This window comes from Coloeus monedula, assembly GCF_965178545.1.
Source record: "Coloeus monedula genome assembly, chromosome: 4".
NCBI lineage: Eukaryota > Metazoa > Chordata > Aves > Passeriformes > Corvidae > Coloeus > Coloeus monedula.
The window spans coordinates 28,718,207-28,740,388 of record NC_138784.1 but is presented as its reverse complement, the minus strand read 5'-3'; the positions used below and the strand labels follow the sequence as shown (position 1 = coordinate 28,740,388).

The following is a 22,182-nucleotide window of genomic DNA, read 5'->3' as shown; positions in this document are numbered from 1 at the left end:
AGCACATGTGCATTTGCTTGTGTAGCCTATATTCTGTTTCTAGGGATGTTATCCCAAGAGCAACCACCAACCCCGCTTGGTACTGCATGTGTTACAGCATAGTGCTGCATTAGATACAGCTTTCCTGGCTTTTCTAAGTAAATCCCCCTTGTGTTTCCCCAAATGCAGCCTTAATAATTCGTTAGTAGATGTCAGATACTTTATCCATATTTGTGTCAGTCCTAAAGAATTCCTGCAACAGTTCATGAACTTCTCTGAAATAGAAACATCTTTGGATCTCCATCTTTCACACATGACAAATAGCAGAAAAGGAGGAGACAATGGAAAAATGATGACCTTCTAGCAATTCAAATGCCACCAGTGTTTGTGTGGCTTCCTGTGACAGTTCTGTTAATCTCTCTTTTAGTCTCTTCCTCCACCTCTTACAGGCTTCTGTCTTCAATCTCCTTTCCTTCCTTGCTAGTTCATACTGTAACTGACGATGGGTTTTCTTCTCGACTGGCTTCATTTTTGCTGTTCTTCCAGGAGAAAAATCTATTACCTGCACCGCCGATACAAGTTCATGAATAGGTGAGTACAATTCTTATGCCAGTTGAGTTTATGTTCATTTGGACCCAGGAACAAAAACAGCAGTTAAAGTCAAGCTGGAAAGAAAAGTTTATCATTTGTGTCTGTAGAAAGGATAAAGGGAATGATTACACACTAGGACATCTGCAAAAAAAACCCAAGAGAAGTTGCATCTCACAGTCTTTAAAGAAATAGAAGTATGTTAGTACAAATGCTGCATCTCCTTCTTTTCATGTAGTTCATTAGGGAGTTTCTTGGGGTTAGAGTACCACTGTTACAGGTTCATTTCCATGAACCTTGCTTACTTGTAATAGTGATGGCATTATTTATTTATTGCTTCCTCTATGGAGATACTTAGTACTTTGTTGGTAGATAGGAAGGCAAAGAACCGAGCTTAAGAGATATGTATTTTCCAAGAATCTTTGAAGTGTTTTCACTCAATTATTAATATCTTTAAGGTTACACTTGATGCCCAGTTTATGTCTGACTTGCTGCAATGAAACTCTTTCCCTGCAGCAGTTTGTATTTTCTTCTTGATACCTTGGAAAATTAAACAAAAATATCTCCAAAATGCCTAAAAATTATACAGGCTTGGCAAAAAACAGATCATTTATATATCTACATTTATCTATCTCGCTGTATGTGACATTTAATGCCATGGTACTGTTGATGCAGTTTTCAAAGGGGTCTAGCACCTGATCTACTGATTTACTGAGGTCAGTGGAAATATTGCCAAGAACCTCTAAGAAAGAAGAATTAAAATTGAAAAATCTGCATTTTGGAATAAACAGCCATACCATTTTGCACATAACATTGATACATTTACATCCATGGGATGATCACTCTGCAGTATGAGCATATTAAAAAGCATTTTGTATATTAAGTTATGTCTCGGCGTGCTGGTGATTTGACAGTACCAGCATTGATATCACATTATAGAATTTGCCTTTTCATGTTAGTAAGCACCAAATGAGCACTTTGCAGAGTTGAGACATTTTATCCCTCTTTGGCACAGGGTAACAGATGCACACAAATGTTGATGCTGCCCCACTTTCCATTCCCACCTTACAGTAGATACTATAGTGGCCATTAGCTTTGGAATTGGTCTTGACTTTAAAGAAGATATGACTGCTTTGACTAAAGAAATAGATAGGAAGGAGAAGGTGAAGGTTCTATCATTTATATGTATTATATGAAGTTCTGCTTCATGTTCATTTTCTTACAAGTCAGGATGCAATTTGAAGTCAGAATGGGAAGAGGTATGATCCTTTTTCTGGTACTTAGTTCCTGAGTGATGAGAACACTTGGCTAAATTCCATTTTTATGTTCAGATCTATAAATAGCTACTTGAGGCAGAAAAGTTGTAACTGACTAGCCCCAGGGGGGAAGAAAGAAAACATATTCAGCTTTTTTTTAACTTACACGAAACTTAGATATATGGTTTCAATAAAAGTATCTATTTCCTCTACTCCTAGTTCAGTGTAGATTAAAGTACTTGAAGCCTTTGTCCATTTTTTTAATTAATACAAACATTATATTGACATTTGGGCAGAATTTATTTTAGAGAGGGGTTTAGTCATAAGGCAAAGACCAGTGCAGGTCTCTGGCAATTTGTAAACCTGACTTGAATTTTCTCTCTGAAAAATTCTAGTGATCTCAAAACTTCAAATTACAAAACTCCCCTGCTTTAAAGGAAAGGACAGGTATCAGGTATCTATACAGCACCTGCATCGTGGTTAAAAACTAAACTAATACAATAGCTAGCACCACAATATGCATAAAGTTCTATGAAAGCTGACCCACTCATAAAAATCAGTCTCAATTAAAAATTCTTTTTTAATTTTCCTAACTTTCCTTTGAAAAACAGTTCTATCCCTACCCCATTTTATGGTGAGAAAACAGTTTCTTTAAAATTATTTGAGAAACACTTTGTGTGAGTTAAACACAATATGTATCTTTAGGAAGAGGGTGCTGAGTAAAACTAGGTTTGGAGAGCTGGGGCAGGATTGGAGTGGGAGAGACTCTGAGACACTGTGAAGCAGCTCCCTCTACATCACTCCATGCACCCCATTGTTCCTGGGTAGGTCACACCACTTTCCAACTCCCCTTCCCCTGTTCAGCTGAGTATAGGGAAAATGAGGCATGGATTAGCCATGAAGAAGTGATAAAAAAATAGATTTTTAACACTGTGTGTCTGTATTTGTTAGCACCAACACCACTCTTTCAGCTTTTTCCTTTTGCAAGATGCTCCTGTACCATATGAAACTCGCACTGCTGACTGATGGCACTGTTGGAATGAGCTGGAATAAATTTTAAAATTTGGTCCTTTTTTTTCCCAAGGAATTAACTAGGGGGCGTTGTTTTCCCTGCAGAAGGCTGTACTGCATGTTCTGTGCTTTGCAGTAAGGTTTTGCAACCTTCTCAGACCCGTTTGCCAGCAGGCTGACTGAGCATGCCAAGTAATCTGAGTCTTGGGAATGGCAAGCCACTCAAATTCTGGGTACACTCAGTTAGAAGCCAGCATGAATAATGCATTGCTGTTAAGTGGGGAAAGCACTCGGTCCCTTTGTGCTGTGCTTGTGTGGTGTGATAAACCTGCAGTAGGCAGTATCTCATATGTGCACATTGACTTCCAGCATGAATGGGAAAAGACTGCAGATGGGCAGGGGTGTTAATAGCTTAGAGAATTCAAACGACTTTAATTAACAAGAATGGAACAGCATATTTAGAAAAACCCTCTTCCTGATTCCTCCTGCCTTTTTCATACCCAGACACACTAAGCCTGCTGAATGTACAGTAACACAGGGCTTATGGAATTTTCAGAGGAAAAAACAGAGACCAGAAGACAGGGATTTTCCTGTAGAGAACTTACTTTCCCTTGGCATTTCTATCAGTGGCTAGACAGACTAGCTCAAGGCTGTCAGGCTGGATGCTGCAGCTGGAGAGTTACAATTGGTCAGGCTCCTTAGAGCCCTGGGATCTGACATCTCACCTGCATTCAGCACAGACATTTGCAAACTACCTCCTCCTGTGCTCCAGACTGCTGGGTCAGTGCAAACACTGCCCATGGACAGTTTGTGATTAATTAAGCGTAAATCTTCTATTATGTTTACATACATATTACAGTTTTTCCAAACAGTCCTGATGATAAATTTGCACACGCATGCAACATCCAACACCCCTCACCCCATCATGCTGTTCCAGATTGGAAATGCACAAATGGGACCAAAACAGGTACAGCTGATTTAGGTACAATTTTGAAATGTGCTCGTGTTTAAAAATGAGCATTAGCTTCCTTATCTGAGATAAAAATACCTGGTGGGAGAAAGCTGGATATTCCAGGAAACACTATATGTATTTTAAATGAAAGTATGTAGCATTTTCACATTCCTTCCCCATACATTCAGCTGCCTGAGTATGGGTTTTCCTCCCTCAAACTGACTGTGCAGAGGTATCAGCGTTTGTTGGTCATAGAGTTCTTACGTTGGCTCTGTCAAAACAACCAAAACAGCAACACAAAACAAACAAAAAACCCCCAACCATATTTCCAGTCCTTGAGCTTTGTTCAGAACTGAACTTTCAGTTCAAAGGAAGTCAATTCTTGCCCTTTAAAAAACATTCTGGAAACGTTCATCCAGTGACTGAAGTATGGCCACACTCCACGATTTGTAGTCTGTGATTCTTGCAGGGATCAGTGGTTAGGACTTGGAGTTGTTAGGAACTTCTGAGAGAGTAGGGGTCATTGTGCTACACACATCTTAGCTTTCTTAGGTGTTTTTCATTATAACATTCTAGAATTTGGTTTAGATTGTCTTCTCCAATGAGCTCTGATTCTTCCCTTCATTTCACTGTGTATCTTTGCATGAGTGCACTTGTAGTTAAATCTGCCCTTTCTCCAGATCAATCGTTGTTTGCTTTCACCTTCCAAATGTAACAAGCTGCATAGCAGTCACCTGAAACCAGGGTTCTGGTTTCATGGAGGTTGTAGTATTGCAAGAAACTACAGTTGAATGAAATGAACAAAGTAGCCCATTTTTAAGTAGCATCAATCGCAAGGTAAGAATCCATACAGAGAGTACTAACAGGATGTAACTTGCTGGGGTTTAGCTGCCAAAAATCTTTGTCACAATCTGTTCTAATGTTTAGAGGGCAAAAATCTAGTATCAGTTAAGCCTGAATTTTAAGCTAACTGAAAATCTGAGAAATAAAGTTTTAGAGACATGACAAGCACTCACTGGGCTTACTAAGGCTTAGCATGTACCATCAGCATTGCTTTTCTGTTGAGACAAAATAAATGCTCCTCTGCAGAAAGCTCATTATTAATAATCAAGTTCAGCTTGTATAATTTGGTCTGCCTCAAAAAAAGTCAAAAGACATTGCACCTTTTCTAGTTGTAAATATTAGGTGGCCTGGTTTGACAACATGTGCTTCATAATGTAGTGAAAAAAACCATCATCTCAAATGCTCATGCTTATCATGTGCTGCAGGATCGAGAAACAGATAAGCAGGTTCCGAGGATGGTTACCCAGAAAGCCAATGAAACTGGACAAGGAAACACTGCCAGATCTGGAGGAGAATGACTGCTATACTGCTCCATTCAGCCAACAAAGGATACATCAGTGAGTATTCTATCATATCTCAATTGCAAGATGAAAACTTTGCCTTCTGGATTCACCTTGGAAAAAATTGATTTCTTAGTTCATGTCTTAAGGACTAGTGCCTTCACAAAAGGGAAGTGCCTTTTCACAAAAAAGGGAGAGATAGCAAGTCTGCATTTCTATTAATTAAAGGTCTGGCTCAAAGCTAAAGGAAATCAATGGGAAAGTTCCTTTTAATTCACTGGAATTTCAATTATGTCCCTAAAGTAGTCAAATGGCTATTTTCTCTCAGGTCAGAATTGCAGCTGATCTTTTCCACTTAAAGATGTGATTCGAACTTCTTTTCTCAGCATTTCTATGTCTTTAGCATAATCAAAATTAGTCCTTCATCTCTGATGGCTGAAATACTGATACTCGTGTTTCATTCCTAGTTACGACTGTAGAGCAAACAGAACTCTAAAGAAAATAGGAAATGTCAATTTGATTGAATTTCTCTTTCACTTTTATGGATGCAAAAGTGCTTGCAAAATCGCAGGGTTTAGACCTATCAGTGGCGCTTTTCCAAGCATACCAACAGCATCAGTGTTGCACAAATGTCACAGAAGCCTTTATTCACTTGCAAAATGCAGAACAGAGAAAGCCCCACATAAACTTCAGAACTCATATGGAACTCAAGAGGTGTCAAATTTTGGATGTCTTACAGGTAACTACAGTGTTTGTAATATGGGAAACAATTGTTGACTGAGAGCAAAACCACAAAAAATAGGCAACACTGATGAGGATACTAAAAGACACAGTATGAATTACAGGTCACTCAAAAATCTGAAATACGTGGTTTTATTCAAGGAGAAGCCAGGTTGATAAAGCTCTGAAATACCTAGTGAATATTTTTTCAGGGATTTGATTTACTAGCTACAATAAGAACGAATAAAATAAACCTCTGCCACAAATGGCATCTTTCCAAATACAGCAGAAAAACAAGAACAGGTGCAAAACTCTAAGGAAATTTCAATAGAAGTCTGTGTGACACAGAGATGGGTCAGTTATTGTGCCCTGCAAGAGGAAGAGTAGGTGCAAATTAGTTTGAGACTAGACCAGTGATAATAAAAAAATTAATAAATTGGGATGTCAGCATTAATGTTTTTATTGCCAGCAATATTAACTGCTAACTTCCCTTAAAATTACTGCACATAGGAAAGGGGTTGGTGGTTTGTTTTGAAAGGTTTTCTGTGTCTGAAAGGAGAATTGGCATATATGAACCAGAATATTTTTTTTTCCATTCTTCTGCCTTGCTCATGTTTGTGTTGGTAAACTGGCAGGAGCAGTTTATTAAGTAGTGTTAGTTTCATTAACACTCCTGCTGCTGTTTGGTGCTTCTTTAACGTCATTGCAGACTTGGAAACTACTCCCTGGCAGGCCTGACATTTTCTGCTTAGCTTTCTGTGTGTAGTCTTCCTTTTTTGTGTGTGTGAGGCTTAGAAAATGTTGGCATAGTTGGCCTCCTTCTCCCAAAAGGTGCTGGCTCTGACAGCAGTGGTGTTCCTATCATGCTTCACTCTGTTGCCCGTGTCAGCTTGTCTTGTTTTGTTTCACTAGAATTTGGAAATACAATGACTTGTTCAATATTTGTCTAGTGAGCTGCATGCAGATATTTCAATTTTTAACCCAGAGACCCGAAATATTTTTTTAGGAATGTGAAGATAATCACAGAAATTCTTGAGATGCTGAAAAGAATTGCTATCTACAGTAACGTTATGATAATTTAGCTTGCATTTTTTCAGTGGTAAGAAAAGTCCATACATTTTTATATTTGGGACAGTTAAAGTTTTGCTAGAGTGCTCTTACCATACCATATTGTAATACAATGAAATTGTACTGGAAGCTACATAATTGTCATGGGTAGTTACTTGTGGAGTTCAGTCTTTAACAAGTACATCATCCTGTAGGCTAGAATAGTGACAATCTCTTTCCTGCTCTTGGGCCTCTAGATGTAACTCTGCATCTTCTTCCATCACACAGTTGTGCCAAAATTGATTCAGAGAGAACAGGTACAGGACAGGAGGGGTCCCTGTACTGCACCAATGCTCAGCTGGCTGACCTCAGTGTTAAGACTTTTCATTGAACATATGGATATTTTTTGAGCAAATAAAATGTTTGTAACTCACTCAGTTCTTGAAGTCCTCAGAGAATGCAGAATAAATGCAAGACTTTTAGTCCTTTTGCACAGTATTAAGGTGGTAGCTGAAAAATGTCACTAGTGTCTGCTTTTTGTCAGAACTTATGTACAAATTTTGAATTTTAAGTTTAGAGTAAAAGACATAAAACTTTCCTGCAAATCTAGAATCCTAAGTGAAAGGAGGAGATGAGTGGGAAGTACATTCAACTGTTCTTTGAGGAATGCCCACAGGAGCCTAAAATATATAATCAGTCTTTTAATTACACTAATGAGGATATTTCTGGCTATCGTACAAGTATTTCTGGAGAGCAAGATATATATTTTTCACAGTTGAAAATATTTCAAATTTCTGTGTTGTCATAAATCACCGTTTATCCAAGACATGCTTAATGACCATGAAGTAAATCACTCACAATTACAACCATCTTGGAAGCATAAAACTCCACATTCTTAGTTTTCAGATAAGATCCCCATGGCCTCACAGTAGATTTTGCCATATGTCCTACCTGGAAGCTGCCAAGTTCTTCCTTTTTTCCCAGTTTTATGTGCTTTTCATTTTCTGAAATATTTTTCCTTAAATATTCATATCAGCTTGGCTGTGTTTGATTCTGTCCAAATATCGCAATTTGGGTCTAAAGTTTCTTCTTTCTTTCTTTCTTCATAGCTTCAGATGTCTTTCACATCATCAGAGAACGGGCAGTTTATCTTTTGTAATCTAGCCACATTTTCCACATAGCGGGCCCCAGTCTGATACAGATTTTATAACATGATCTGAGTACAGTTTTCATTTGTGATGGCTTCTTTTAAAAGCATGGAAAGACAAATAACTGGCAATATTTACAATTCCGTGTCTGGGGAGGAAAATAATTAAGAAAAAAAAGCTGACCAGACCATATTTCCATAGGAAATTAATATTTTTAAAATATTGATGTACAATGAGTGTGTGCAATTTTAGTAGATCATATCAATGGTCTTTTTCTTTCTTGCATTTTTCTTTCTCATCCAGATGGAAAAAAGCCAGATGTGGAGAAAGGTTAGCTTTTCAAAAAAAAAAAAAAAAAAAAAAAAAAAAAAAAAGTTTTGTTTTAAGAGGCACAGCTAGCCATCTGTCCTTCCTCCAAAACAGGCAAAGAAGAGAATGCAAGAATAACATCTGTGAGATGTGCCTATAGCTTTTGCAGTGTGACTTCAGGTTTTCTTTTTAAGGGATTATGGCATACTTCATAGGGTATATCACAAAGTTGTCAGTACAAGAGAAGACAAAAATTCATCTTATTTCTTAAGTAATAGGAAATCTCTTTTTGGAGGAAAGAAGTTCTGCCAGGCACTATTTTTTTTTAATTGTGTGGAATACAAAATGATAATTCTCAAGATAGATTGCTGAGTAGTGTCTCTTTTCTGCAGCCACAACTTGGAAAAGGCTGTGTTTATACCAAAGCATTTCTTCAGAAAATTATCAGTTACAAGAATGCACAATACATGAAAAATGTTTACCATCAGACATACTTAGTTGTTCTTCTACTACATCTTAGTTATTTTATGTAGTCAGCTGCTGGTCACTTGGGGATAGTAACAGTAGCAATCAGCTGCAATTTCTTAGATAACTGTACACTAGCTAGGAAAATATGTTAATTGCTGTTTAGAGATTTCAAGCTCTATATCAGGAGCTATTTTCCCCTTTGTTTTTTCTTTCGAAGGCGATAAACTCTCTGATTAAATATTAATCTAATATATAATTGAATAACCACTTAAATATTTATTACTTTGTGAAAATCAGATTAAATATTTACTCAGTTAGGAGGACTGGGATAGTAACTTGATTAATTAAGCAAAAATGGTCCTACATACCAGAGGTTAATGGAGTGATTCTCATTCATATTATGTTCCCTTGTGGTACATGAGTCTTGTATTTTTTCCAGATTTCCAAGATGTGTGTCTCTCGGGGGGGACCTACTTTTCAAGCTTTTTGTGATGTTCAAATTGACCTTAACAAACCCCATCTCTACCAAGATGATCTGTGCCCATATTCCCCTGAGCCACCTTACCCCATATTCATGGATAGATCGGGGAGCTGCTGCAACTGGAGACATGGCACAGGGCTGCATGGACACTTACTTGTTTTGTACCAGGATGGTCGTTCTGCTGTTTAAATACACCTACAGTATAGTAACCGTACATTTGTAAATGGCTTTTTGTAAATGAGGAACCATGGTTTTGTAAATGCTGCCCTCAAACTAATCTCCGTGCTTCCAAACTTGAACATGCCCTGCAATGGGTTTTTTGATTCTCTCTGCTTCTGGACATTTTAATTGCCTGACAAATAGAATGAAGAAGGGCATCCCTGAAAAATACATAAGGCTCCTTCTATCTCAGATGAATATTTCTGAGTGAACCAATTTAAATTAGGAAGTGATCTGGGGGGAAGACTGATCTGGAGGCAAGGGCAGAGGAAGGTAGAGGAGAGATTCAGCACTTCCATGACTATTTTACTTTGGCAGTTTTGAGGCTGTAGTGCCAGTTTGGAAACAGAGAGAGCCACTACAACATTTTTCATTCCAAAGTCACCCTGGTTTAGGCATATGATATGAAAAACGCCAGTTAACCATTAATAAAAATGTCCTTTTACATAAACAAGACAGTCAGCTGCAGCCTTAAAAGTCAAGGAAAATGAAAATTGACAAGTGCTAATAATATACCCATTTTCAAACAAAAAGAGTAGATAAATGTGTGGTACTATTCTCAGGGGAATACTGCAGGCTCGCCTTGTTGCTGGTACTACAGCTGGTGATTTATTTTCTCTATGTTAAATGAGCCAAAAACCTGCTATTGCCTCAGCCAATAATAGGTTGGCTGTTGGCTCAGTGATTTACCTGGGCATACAGAAGGTTGGGCATTTTTCCTGTGCCAAAGAGTACACTACTCACATAGAAATTACTCCTTCTAATAACATCTGTGCTCTTAGCTTGTACTGCTTCCAGCAGAAGGTACTTTTAGATATGGTGAGTGTCAGACATCAAATGTTTCAGTGTCTGTGGATCCTATGGTGCAAAGACACACATGGATCTGTGCATGCATCCATCCTCCCTTTGTAGCTTTGTCACCAGACCATGGGTGTTCAGCTTTCAGCTTGTATATCTTGCCAGTAAAGCAGAAAATAGCCTTTTCCTGCCGTTTACTTTTCCAAAATATATAAAGTAAAATAAAACAAGAAAAGTAAACCCACTTTTTTTTCCAAATGTGTTTTCAAAGATTCAAGAGCTAAATTTACCCTTAAAGGGTTTGTACAACCTGCAAAATTACCAAAGAGAATGTATGAACAGGAATTCATTGGTAGTTTTTTCTTGGTTGAATTTGCACTAATTTGAGGCCTTTCTTCAGACAACAGTTAGCTTTGCTGTGCTTTGCTATCCACAGAAAGATAGTTTGAAATTTCTAGTTCAGAGTCTAGTTAAGAAGGCTACAAATACGGTTTCAAAGCAATTAACCTTCACTGACTCTTCATGTCTCTTACAGTGTAAATGTAAGAGCAATATTTCCAGAATGACATTTTTAAAAGGGACTTTAATTAAGGATCAACTCTGGAACCTTTCCTTCCAAAAGTACTCTCATTATCTTCATTGGGATTTTCCTTTTGAGTAAGGACATCTCACACAAATAAGGCTTACTGGACCAAGTTAATGATTATAGCTGTTGTGGAACAAATCACTGGCTTTATCTACCTATACATTAACTTCACAGGTAATAAAAACTATAATGTATTAATCCTTGCTTATTTTTTGTTTTACAAATGAGGCGACAAGGTGGTCAAAACCTTTCATGAAAAGTCTCATAAATGAAGTCTAAACCCTTACTGAGCTTGAAAACAAGCTGTATTGCTCTTATGAATATTCAAATCCTTGTGCATGTTGAAAATCTAACAAGGGCAGCAGAAACAGAACAGCTGAGGAAATTCTTCTACCTAACAGCAACAAGGGTTAAAAAAGTTGCTAGAAAGCCTCCGCTCTATACAGTTCATAGCTCAGTAATGTCTGATAAATGTTTATGTGTACCTAGCTTGAAAATATCTTCAGCTCTGGCCCCTGTGAACTGAAATTTGAAGTGTGAGGTTCTTCACAGACTGAGAAAATCTTTCTCCTCTGAATTCTTCATTGGATGCTGTAGAACATGGAATAGATTTGATGGTTATTCTGTGAATATGGATTTACCACCCACATTCAGAAATAAGACAAACTGAAGCACAAAAATTTGAGGGGAAGAAATGTCCATAAAGCATGGGAGGAAGGGGTGGTGGTTAAAAGGGCTAAGTCCTACACTGAGCTGCCTGATTCTCACTGACAAGAATGACTCCTGTGATTTTTGAGATAAATTGGAACCTCCCTGGTATTGTCCTCATTTATGTCAATGTCCAACTGGGATATTGTAACACACAGATACAACTAGCTGAGATGTTCTCAACCTTTCAATGCCTTCCAGTCATGTCCGACTCTTTTTGTTTCCGGTGCCAGAGGCCCCTGTCCCCTTGATTATGGTGATGCTGCTCTTTCTGAGCCTACTCTACAGACAATTTCACAGAAAAAAACCTGAGTATTTGAGTTAAGCAAATGAAAAAAGCCCTATGATTTTTATGTCCAAAAATAAGCGAGGATTATTTTTTAAACTTTACCACATGCAATTCTATCCCGAAATAATGGTATGGTTAGGGATGGTCCAGGACATCCAGAGGATTCATTCTGGCATTCCTTTTTCACCTTTGCTGAACTCTAGCATCTCTTCTTCATCCATGTCTTCATGAATAACTTTGGAAAACACTCAAGGGCGTGGTTTTAGCCCACTCTGATCATGGTGAGTTCTTCCTCTCCTCTCCCCCTCCTGCCCTCAGATGCCTTTTACTGGCACAAGACTGGGCAGGTCAGAACCTCTGCAGCTCATATTCTCATGTGTTTTAGGACTGCTTCAGCTAGTTCTGGAATAGGCAGAGTTCTTCATGGTAGTTATTATACAGAGGTGTTTACATCTGCTTCACAGACACGTCTGGTTATTTCTTCTTGCCCATGTGAGATCAAAAGCTATAATAACACAATTGCTAAGTTTGCAAATGAATGCAGATGACTTAAGTGTTTCTTTAAACAAGTGATTCTTTCTTTGTTTTTAGAGTTTGCATAATCCTTGATTTTTGCCTTTTTGCATTAATGACTCATGAAAGTAGAAATGCCTAAATACAAAAAAAATACTAAACAAGTTCTCCAGAAAAGATGATGAAATGACTGCATCTAGTTGCAGTATGAGGCAGTTGTGATAACAGATGGGCAAAATAACATTGTATTACAAGGAAAATAGATTAAGGTGTTATCTGGTTCCATGCTGCAAGTTTCCCAGATAAGGTGATTCAATTCTCAGTTGTATCCTACAAGAACTCATAGCTAAGTCAGAATGAAAATTACTGTGCTGTGTTTTGATATCTGTGAAGTTATCTTCACAGTTCTGTTACATTTATTCCTGTTTGGGAAGTGAGATCTTGGAAAGTCAGTCAGTAAAAGAAAATTAAATAAAGAGCAAAAATCTCTAATTGTTCATTTCTGTTTTACTCCTGCTTTTGTTTCTGCTGCTACTAAAACAGCCTAATACAGAGTTCCAGCTTCAGCTGAAAACAACAGTGTTCTACCTGCTTCAGAGTTTAGGTGGGGTTTTTTAAATATATAATTTCTATCAGCATTAAAACAAACATGATGACCGTAGTTCTTTTTTCTCAAAATGCTTTTAATAGTTATTACTTTACATACTGATTACTTTCAACTGAATTTGATACAGCTGCAGCTGTAAAGATACATCTCTATACCTGCTTATCTTTATGCATCTGAAAGATAAGCTCAGTCTGACATACTTTTTGAGTAACAGCAGCTTGAAATGGAATAGTGGCCCAAAACTGTTCCTATACAGAAAAGGCAGTGGCCAGTGGACACCAATTGTATTTGCTGTGTGGTACCAGCCCACTGGTAAATCAGCGTGCACATGGTGGTCAGCCAATATGCATAAATCAAATTACTTTAGGTAGGTACTCTAGGGCATGCATAGGACTTTGGGAATAGTAGGGATGTGGGAGGAAGCCAGAAGTACTGACTACAGTAATGAGTAGATTGTAGACACAGAAATGGCCTGTGATTATCTGGGGTGGAGTGGCAAAGGAGACATGAGATAGTAACCTCTAGAAAACCAGGTTTCATTACTTCTGGAGCTCTTGGAGAAACTTGTCTTACATATCTTTACTATAGGATTTTTTTTTTTTTACTGTCTGCCTTTGAAGCAGCCCATAAGGAACTTATGTACACGTTGTATTGTATTGAAAATTCAGCTGAGAATTTTGATAATAAAGAGGGAGCATATGAAGTTCTCAAAGTCCAGAAGTTGAACTCCTTGTTTTACAAAATTACTGTGGAGGTGCAAAGCCATATATTATTTCCCATGGGTAAAGATTCATTCTGAAAAAGCAGATTTTCATTTGAGTAAAATTACCTGAGGGGAAAACTGAGCAGTGAATCTCACATCGTGCAAAAGAGAAGATGATGTGAGTCCATGCCAAGCTCCTGATTAAGATGATCTCATTTAAGGCTGTATTTGTCTAGTGTGCTGTCTTACAGACCAATGTCTCTACACCTCTATGACCGTAGCATTTTATTTATCAGTTTATTCAATTTTGCAGCTCTTCAAAAACACAGATGAGGAAAACAATATTGCCTCCTATCCACAGAGTTTGTTGGGTTTTATAAAAATACATTCAGACTCACCACAATTCTGTCTAACCTATTGAACATTGAACCAGAATATTAACTGGATAAATGGTGTCTGAAAGCTAATTTTCTGCTGTATTTTAGCTTCCAGGACCAAATATAGGAGTATATGATACTTTCCATTTCTAACATATTATTCAGTAATAGTTTTTGGTAAGAGTGGTTTACCAATAGATGTTTCCAGCTGGCTCATAATGGTAAAGCGTAACAAAAAGCCTGGAATAGAAATGGAATGTGAATTTCTACTGCTGCACTTACAAAGATATGCTTTTTGCAAATTTTTGTGCAAGAATTTTGTGGTTTTCAGTGAATTACCTAAAAGTAATGCTTACCATAATGAATACTTAAATATCTTCTATCTTTCTCCAGACTTCTCCATCTTTGTTAGATGTTCTTTGTTTTTTGTTAGAGAATGAATACTGATACTGACAGCATCTCACCTGGCTAATCATCTCTTAATCAAGTATCTTTAATCCTTCTTGCACTTGCTTACATACTGTAGATTTTTAGAGTGTCACAGAAAGTAATGGAACTAAATATTTGCCTTAAACATGTTATTATATGTTTCTGAGATGCCCTTGGTTTTTATTTTCATGTAGTTTCATAATACACAACAAAGACACTTTCTTCAATAATGCTACAAGAAGTAGAATTGTACACCATATCTTACAAAGAGTGAAATATGAAGAAGGGAAAAACAAAATTGGTAAGTACTGAGCAATGTGCTTTAACATGTGTGATTAAAAAAAAGAAAGGAGAAGTCTGCCTGGGCTCATAACAGACTTCTCTCCTTCCTTTTTAATCACCTCAGTTTAGCCTGTTTACATCTCAACCACTGCTGTTGTGGGGGCTTTGCCTGGAAGATGTGATCACTTCCATGTAATATCAGTCAGCTTTCACAGGCACATGTCACCACAGGGGATTTATCACCTCTGCAAGGGAAGAGGCTGATTTAAACAAGAAATATGAACAGATTACGAGCAGTGGAGAAGCAGAGAGACTCATGCAGGAAAACTTCTACTCTCATAAAAACATGCTTAGAAGGATGGCAAGATTTGTGCTGCTCTACATCTCAGCCTACAGGGCTGCTCCCTGGATACCTATCCATCCCTAAGGGAGATGGAAGACTCTGTATCTTTGTTGTTGCTGTAAGTCAAAAGGGAGTTCACCACTGATGTCCTCAGTGCCAAGACTGCTATGCATAACTGTGTCTTCACTTTCAATTAGTGAGTGGAGTGAACATTTGGAGTGGCACGTACACAGATCCAGGAGAGCAGGCAGTGACAGAGGAGGGATAGAATATGAAACAGTGGTCACCTGCCAAGTGGTACGGAGCACATACTGCTTGAGTACCACACAGAGAGAAACATAGAGACAATCTCCATAAAACTCTGCAGTCTATTTCATTTCCCTGCTGTTTAAACCTCACCTTTCCTGAAGAGGAAGAGAAATATCCCAAAACTTCCCATGTTTCTTTCTTTCTCAGCTGCTGGGATGAGGGTAGCAATACCTCTAAGCAGAGCAGACGTTGCATCTAGTGCAAACACTTGCAGTCCCTGCCTACAGCAAGATCCCAATCCCTCACATGTCAGCTTGTGCTGTACCTACAGTGAACACAACCTTGCATTGATCACTGGGCAGAGCAAAGCCCAGCTCAGCTGTACAAGTTTTACTTTTTTGCCAGAGGCACTGGAAGAAAGTATATTCTGCCAGGCAGGTACTGATGCCACCACAGAAAGTGCTATTCATATTGAATATTCATATTGATATTCATATTCCCGTTGCTGTGTCCTTGCTGCTGTGTGTCCTCTGTGAATTAGGAAAGGAATCAAGACTCCACACCTCTTGGTCAATAGAGTTCAAACACCTTCACATTCTTAGTGTGGATATTTTGTTTTGCATTGCCTGGTAACTGCTCAATCCTATTTAGGTGATTTTCCAAGTGAAAAGCACCAGCATCTCAGCAGATATTAGTTCTCAAGGCTCTCACTGAAGAGGCACAAGCCGTGAGTGAGTGGGGTGTATGATTACTTTTTTGTGCCACATAGGAATGATTTTGGTTCAGGTTCCTGTTTATTTTCTAGTCTTGCACTGCTGCAGCTTGTCTTCTTCCTTTTTGTCTGACCAGCAACTTTCGTAAGACATAAACTGAACATATTTTAGAGAGTTGTTATCATATGGAAATTAAGAGTTTCAGTTGCTTTAGTGGTCTGCAATTCAAAAATGTCGAGACCTTCCCTGAAATTTTTAGCTCCCAAGATATGCAGCTTTTCATCTAAACAGCTTTGTTAGACAATATTTTATAAGGTTAAACTTTAAACCTAGTGTGAAGTCTCCAATTTCACTGAAGTTACACTAAAGATGGATTTGGCGAACGAATCTTTAAACCTCCAGCATAATAAATGATAGATTCTGGTTAATATTTGAACATGTCCTTCTTTGTATTATATCTTAGTTATCAAAATCTATAAAAGATTAATTTTTCTACATGTATCTTGTACTGTCAATGGGCTTCAATCTTCATTTAGTCAGTTTATTATGAAAATGTGTTTTGCTTTTTGCTTAGCAATTGTTCTGCTCCTATTGGTAAATAATTGAATACTTTTGATTCTTAGGTCTGAATCGATTGCTCAGTAATGGCTCCTATGAAGCTGCATTTCCTCTTCATGAGGTACTTTTCTCAGTTTGTTTTTTTTTTCTTTTTGAACAGACATTTGCCACAAAATGAATTCTTAATTGTGTAATCATTTATCCTCGATATTTTTAATGTCTGCCTCTGACATGTTTCCATTTATCGGTGCTTTTTTCCTTGGGGAAAAATTAGGGGTGTTTTCTTGCAAAAAGAGATGAGTAAAGAAAGTCGTTCTGGATCTATTCTGTAAAAACTATTTGAGTTGATGTATCAGTATGTTTTCAAAGAGGAAAAACCATTATGCTCTGGGGGTTTTTTTGAGATTCTCCAAAGATTTTCTTTGTGTTTATAGCCTATGACTTGAATATAATTTATTATGAATATCTTAGGAAGAATAATCTCAAATCTTAGTGACATCAGGTGATATTTTTTTAATGTCATATTGAGCTTTTAGAGCACAAGTATGGAGTTTGAATAAATTGTTTTATCCATACTGCTAGTAAGAGCGATTTCTTAAATATTCTTTTTTGCTGCTGTTATTCATTAATGTCCAGATTTGTATTTTAGGGAAGTTACAGAAGTAAGAATTCAATAAAAACCCATGGGGCAGAAAACCACAGACACCTGCTCTATGAGTGCTGGGCTTCCTGGGGAGTGTGGTATAAGTACCAGCCACTGGATCTTGTAAGGTAAGACTCACTTGCTTTTATTATGCCACATTATAGATGCTTTGAGCACGGGTTGTTTCACTTCTGCCAAAACCATGAAAAGCTCCGTTAATTCATTAAAAAATGATCCTGAAGTCATGGGAAACCATTTAGTTCATGGTGCCACTACATCCAAAGATGTATCTATAGAAAAGCTTGTACAAGGACTTGAAAGAGAAAGAAGCTTCCTTCTAGAGTTTCCTGACACCATAATTTGAAATGAAGTGTTTGCAGAATATTTAAGAGAGAAAAAAAGGAAGAGAGAAATCTGTGGAGCCTGGATATACCTGATTAGACATCTGTCCACAGGAGGAATTCTTCCTCCTTGGAGAACGGCTCTGGTGAATGACAGGCTCTCATCAACTAGATTTTCTTCTTCCGAAAAACAACCACAGAATGAGCTCTGGATGAAGTTTCATGATGCTTACAAATGGCACAGAGCAGAACTGACAGTTCTGAATGTGCTACCGTATCCAGCAACACTAGTGGTGGAAGTCTCCTCTGTACCACTGCCCTTTAATTCAGACCAGCTACATCACCACTGTCTGGAGTTTTATTCATCTTGGAAGTAGTCTGCAAAGAAAGAAAACATGAGGAAGCTGAGATGTGATTCCGAGTTCTTATAGTCCTCTTAAATAGTGCTTTCAAATAGCCTTGCATGCACTAAGAGAATTAGATATTTCTTGCGCATATAGAGAGAGCCAGAGCCTTTACTTATCGTGTTGGGAGAACTATTATTGGACAGTAACAGGATTTTTCTACTTGAAGAGAGGAATACAGAGCTTCAAGAGCCTATTAATAAAGTCTTCAGATGTGTCAGGAGCACTGAAGACCCATTGGCCATCAGGAAGGGTCATCCACAACATGCAGCTGGTCCAGCATATTAATTGCCTCTTTCATAAGTCCTGTAGCTAATAGAAAACTTTGCTCTTATTTATTCTCAAAATTGTTTCCAGATGAAAGATTTCTAGAGGGTGGCCCTGGAGACAGACAGTGTTACTGATTAAGGCCATATAAAAACTATCCATTTCATAAAACAGAGAGTTTCATCTCCATGGATAAAAAGTTCACCAAGAAATACAATAAAAAATTTCACTGAGTCATGTAATTTTTTTAATGCTTTACAAAATAATTTATTAAATCTCATAATTTAATCCCAAAAGCTTTTTATTTCTTTTTTAATACACTGAATAGAAATATGGAATTTTTGTCAAATTACACAATAGAAATTGCTGATTTATGGGGGAGCCAACAGATACACTGAAGGGGATTTTTGCTTTCAATTTCCCAGTACACAATAAGATATTAATATCACAGTATAAATAACTTACCTCTAGAGAGTTTTCTAATCATTTGTCCATAGTGGTCAAGGCTTGTTCTTGTTTGTGAAAGTGCTGTTGAGGCAATATCCGGTGTTTTGTTTAATTTGATGATCAGGCATCTGAAAGGTTTTTATTAAGTATGAGAATAAATGATAACAGAGTAGGCAATGTTAGAGATATGATTATTCTGGACCTTGATGGCAGCCTTCTTGAGTAGACTGAGTTTAAAATTTAAGATTTTTTAAGAAGCTTTATTTTTTCATCAGACAGATTTTTTTTAATTCTGTTAAAAACAAACAAACAAAAGAAAGGCAATTGCTACAAACCCCCTATCTGAGGTCATGAGTGTCCTGTGGTTGCCAAGTAGGTGTTTGCCCAAAGAGGAGAGGGGCAAGGGCAGTAGTGAGATTCCCTGAGCACAGACAGCAGCCTGAGTCACAAGCCACCAAACTCAGCAGGTCCAAAGCTGCAGCCCCAGCCCAGTCTGCTGTTTGCTGCCTGGAACACATCCACAGCTGTGATGAATTCATTGAAGGAGGGGTGACACAATAGGAAAAGGGGATGCCTTTTTCTTCTCACTTCACAGATGCTGGATTACTCACATTTCCTCAGCTCCTGCTGAATTTTCAGAGTATTCAAAGATTTAGGAGGAGATAAAGAAATGTGAGTAATCCAGCATCTGTGAATGAACCTTCCATGCCTACTGCCACTCTCAGCAGTTCATATGTGTATTGAGCTGGAGATTTTTCCTTGAAGAACTGATAACACCAGCAAGACCTGCTGTTCATTTTGCTTGGAAGCGTCTCAGCAGGCACACTTTAAAAAGAAGCTTTTTTCATGTCAGTTCTACAGCAGGAAAATCTTTTTTTATCCCATAACAAGAGTTATGTGGGGTTGTGCTTGGAGGGTGTAGTGTTGTCATGTGTACAAAAGGAGTGTCTGGATGTTGATTCTTCCACAGACATCTGACCAGAACTTACACTTCTAGTTAACATTATGCTTTGGAAAGGCTAAGAAGTAAATTAGATGTAGATAGTCCAATTATGTCATTAATTGATATGATATTTCTACCTTAAAGTCAAGTTGCCTCAATGGTAAGTGAAAATGTTTATGCTTCTTTGCTGTTTTATTTTTTCCTTAGCTGTTAAAATGAAGTTTCCATCTCCTGTGCTGTCCATTTGGCAACTCCCAGATTTCATTTAATCTCATCAGCTGGCTGTTATGGAGATACTAGTCACTAAAAATAAATGAGAAAAAGTCATTTGAGGGGAATTGCATGATTCTGCTTCCACTCTGCTTTGAAACATGTGGCAGTATGGCATAATTTATGCATAATTTATGCAGACTAAGCATAATTTACAAAGCCAATCCTACTAATCGACAGATGTGGTACCATGACTTTAATTACACATCTCTTGGAATTTAGTGTCTATAGATATTTACAAGAATAATTTATGACCCTTAGAATTGATTGTAATCTGAAAGAAACAGGACTTATTATATTTATATGCTCTGGGACCATGTAAATCAATGGAAACAGTTACAGTGATTCCTGGGGACTTTGGATCACCTCCTCACACTTACGTGCATAGCTGTTTCCCTCCTGATTGTGCACAAATTGCTCCTGCTGCTGCCTGTGCATGTAATTCACAGGACAAAAACAGAGGGAGAAAACTATGGTTTTTAAGTGGCTGTAAAGCTATCTAAATGAGCCTGGAAGCAAAAACTGATGCCTGAGCAACTTGCATTTTGCTCCATTAAATGTCTTGACTGCAAGCTGACTACTCCCTTTCAATCTCCTGTCAACCCTTCCTACCCACCCCATTGCTTCTGTTGTGAGAGCTTCATATGTCCAAAACACCTGCTGGAAGGCTCTAGATTCTGTGATGTAGAAGGTTCTGTACAGAATTTCATTCTTATTTGCAAAAGGGTTAATGAAGATAGATAGGTTCTTGGCTTGAGCCCTGATCTGTCTATATTCTAGATCCATGACTTCCTTCTAGGCATGCTGAAAGCAAAATATTCTGTAATAAAGGTCATTAAACACAGCATAATCCAATATCACAGTTCATAGGTCTGAAATAAGACTTTGTAGCTTACTAATTTTCAAAAATGTGCCTTATTGATAAATATTGATATTGAAATCTTAACCCAATTAAGACATGGCTCTACCATTGGAATGGGTTGAGGGGATATACAGTTCACCTCTAAGGTAACTGGTACTGAAGGGCTATGATACGGGCTAGCTTACAACTGAGAAGCTGAAATTATGTTTTTATTATTATTTTGATGGTACAGCATATATAAGGATAGGAGAGATGGATTATTCTATTAGGTGCTTGGGGGTTTTTATGTCTCTGCTTTTTAGGTTAGTTGGGGAGAAAATTTTCTGTGGGAGAACCATTAAAAATTCAAACAATTTTTTTCTGTCCATATTAATAATCTGAAAAATTGGATAGTAATAAATTAGCAAAGTTAACAAGAACACAAAGATGTTATCAATGCTGGAAAATTTCAAAGAGGCCTTGACATGAGCAGAATGATAACACATGATATTTAGGTAGAAGTAGTGCACAGTTATGCATTCTAGAAAAAACCTCTGGAATTCCTTGTGTACATTGCTGAGCTCTGGCTCAGAGAGCACTGCATCAGTGAGGCAAGCTGTATGAAATTTCTGTTCTTTACATAGTGACAGAAAAAGAGAAGAAACAAAGAGCTTGTTCTTCAAACAAGTATTTGGGGCAAATTGAAAGGAGTGACAAAGGTATCTCTAAACCTTTTTCATGCCCTGAGGGTCATGATAGTCCAGCTGAATTACATATTGAAATAAATGTAGACCTTCTCTGAATATGGTACCTAGGAAGGCCTCCAAAGACCTTCTTACTGGCATAGTCTGTTTCCATAGCACTTAACTGAGTGGTATCTGAGCAGAGACTAAAAGGAGAAATATGCTAACTATGGGCCCAGAACACATGATATATTAACTTGATCCAGATGCAAATTCCAGCAGTACAGCATGTGCCTGTGGAATATCAGCTGTGTTGCAAAGGGCAATAATGGAATATCAAGGCTGTTTCTCCATATTTAAACCAATATGTATCAAAGTAATATCAAATCTTTCATGCATTTTTAGGACCCAGCTCAGATGCCTTTTCCTTACTTTTCAGAGATGGGTTGCTCCCCATCATGGACAGTCTTCTTTATGCACACACTGAACCTTGCTTGGGTCTTCATCTAGGGTGAAAGTGTTTGATCTCAAAGATGGAAAAGAATACTATGATTTGCACTGTTAGATTGAAGGGCTCAACAGGACAGGAGATGGTTTTTGCCATTAGTGCTTCTCAGCTAGAGGGTTGGAGCCAGGAAGCATTCATCCTTGAGGGTAGGGAATGATG

At 37.8% G+C, this 22,182-nt stretch overlaps 1 protein-coding gene across 1 annotated transcript in view; it reads left to right on the top strand.

The window, feature by feature from the left end:
- The window catches only part of ANO4 (anoctamin 4), a gene marked incomplete at both ends in the record, with an annotated part of 117,890 nt that overhangs the window by 52,458 nt on the left and 43,250 nt on the right, over positions 1-22,182 (top strand). The window contains 5 exons of the mRNA XM_082280340.1: positions 526-570; positions 5,055-5,186; positions 14,726-14,832; positions 16,742-16,797; positions 17,326-17,447. Coding sequence (XP_082136466.1) covers positions 526-570; positions 5,055-5,186; positions 14,726-14,832; positions 16,742-16,797; positions 17,326-17,447 — 462 coding nt within the window. The remainder of the gene's footprint in view (positions 1-525; positions 571-5,054; positions 5,187-14,725; positions 14,833-16,741; positions 16,798-17,325; positions 17,448-22,182) is intronic.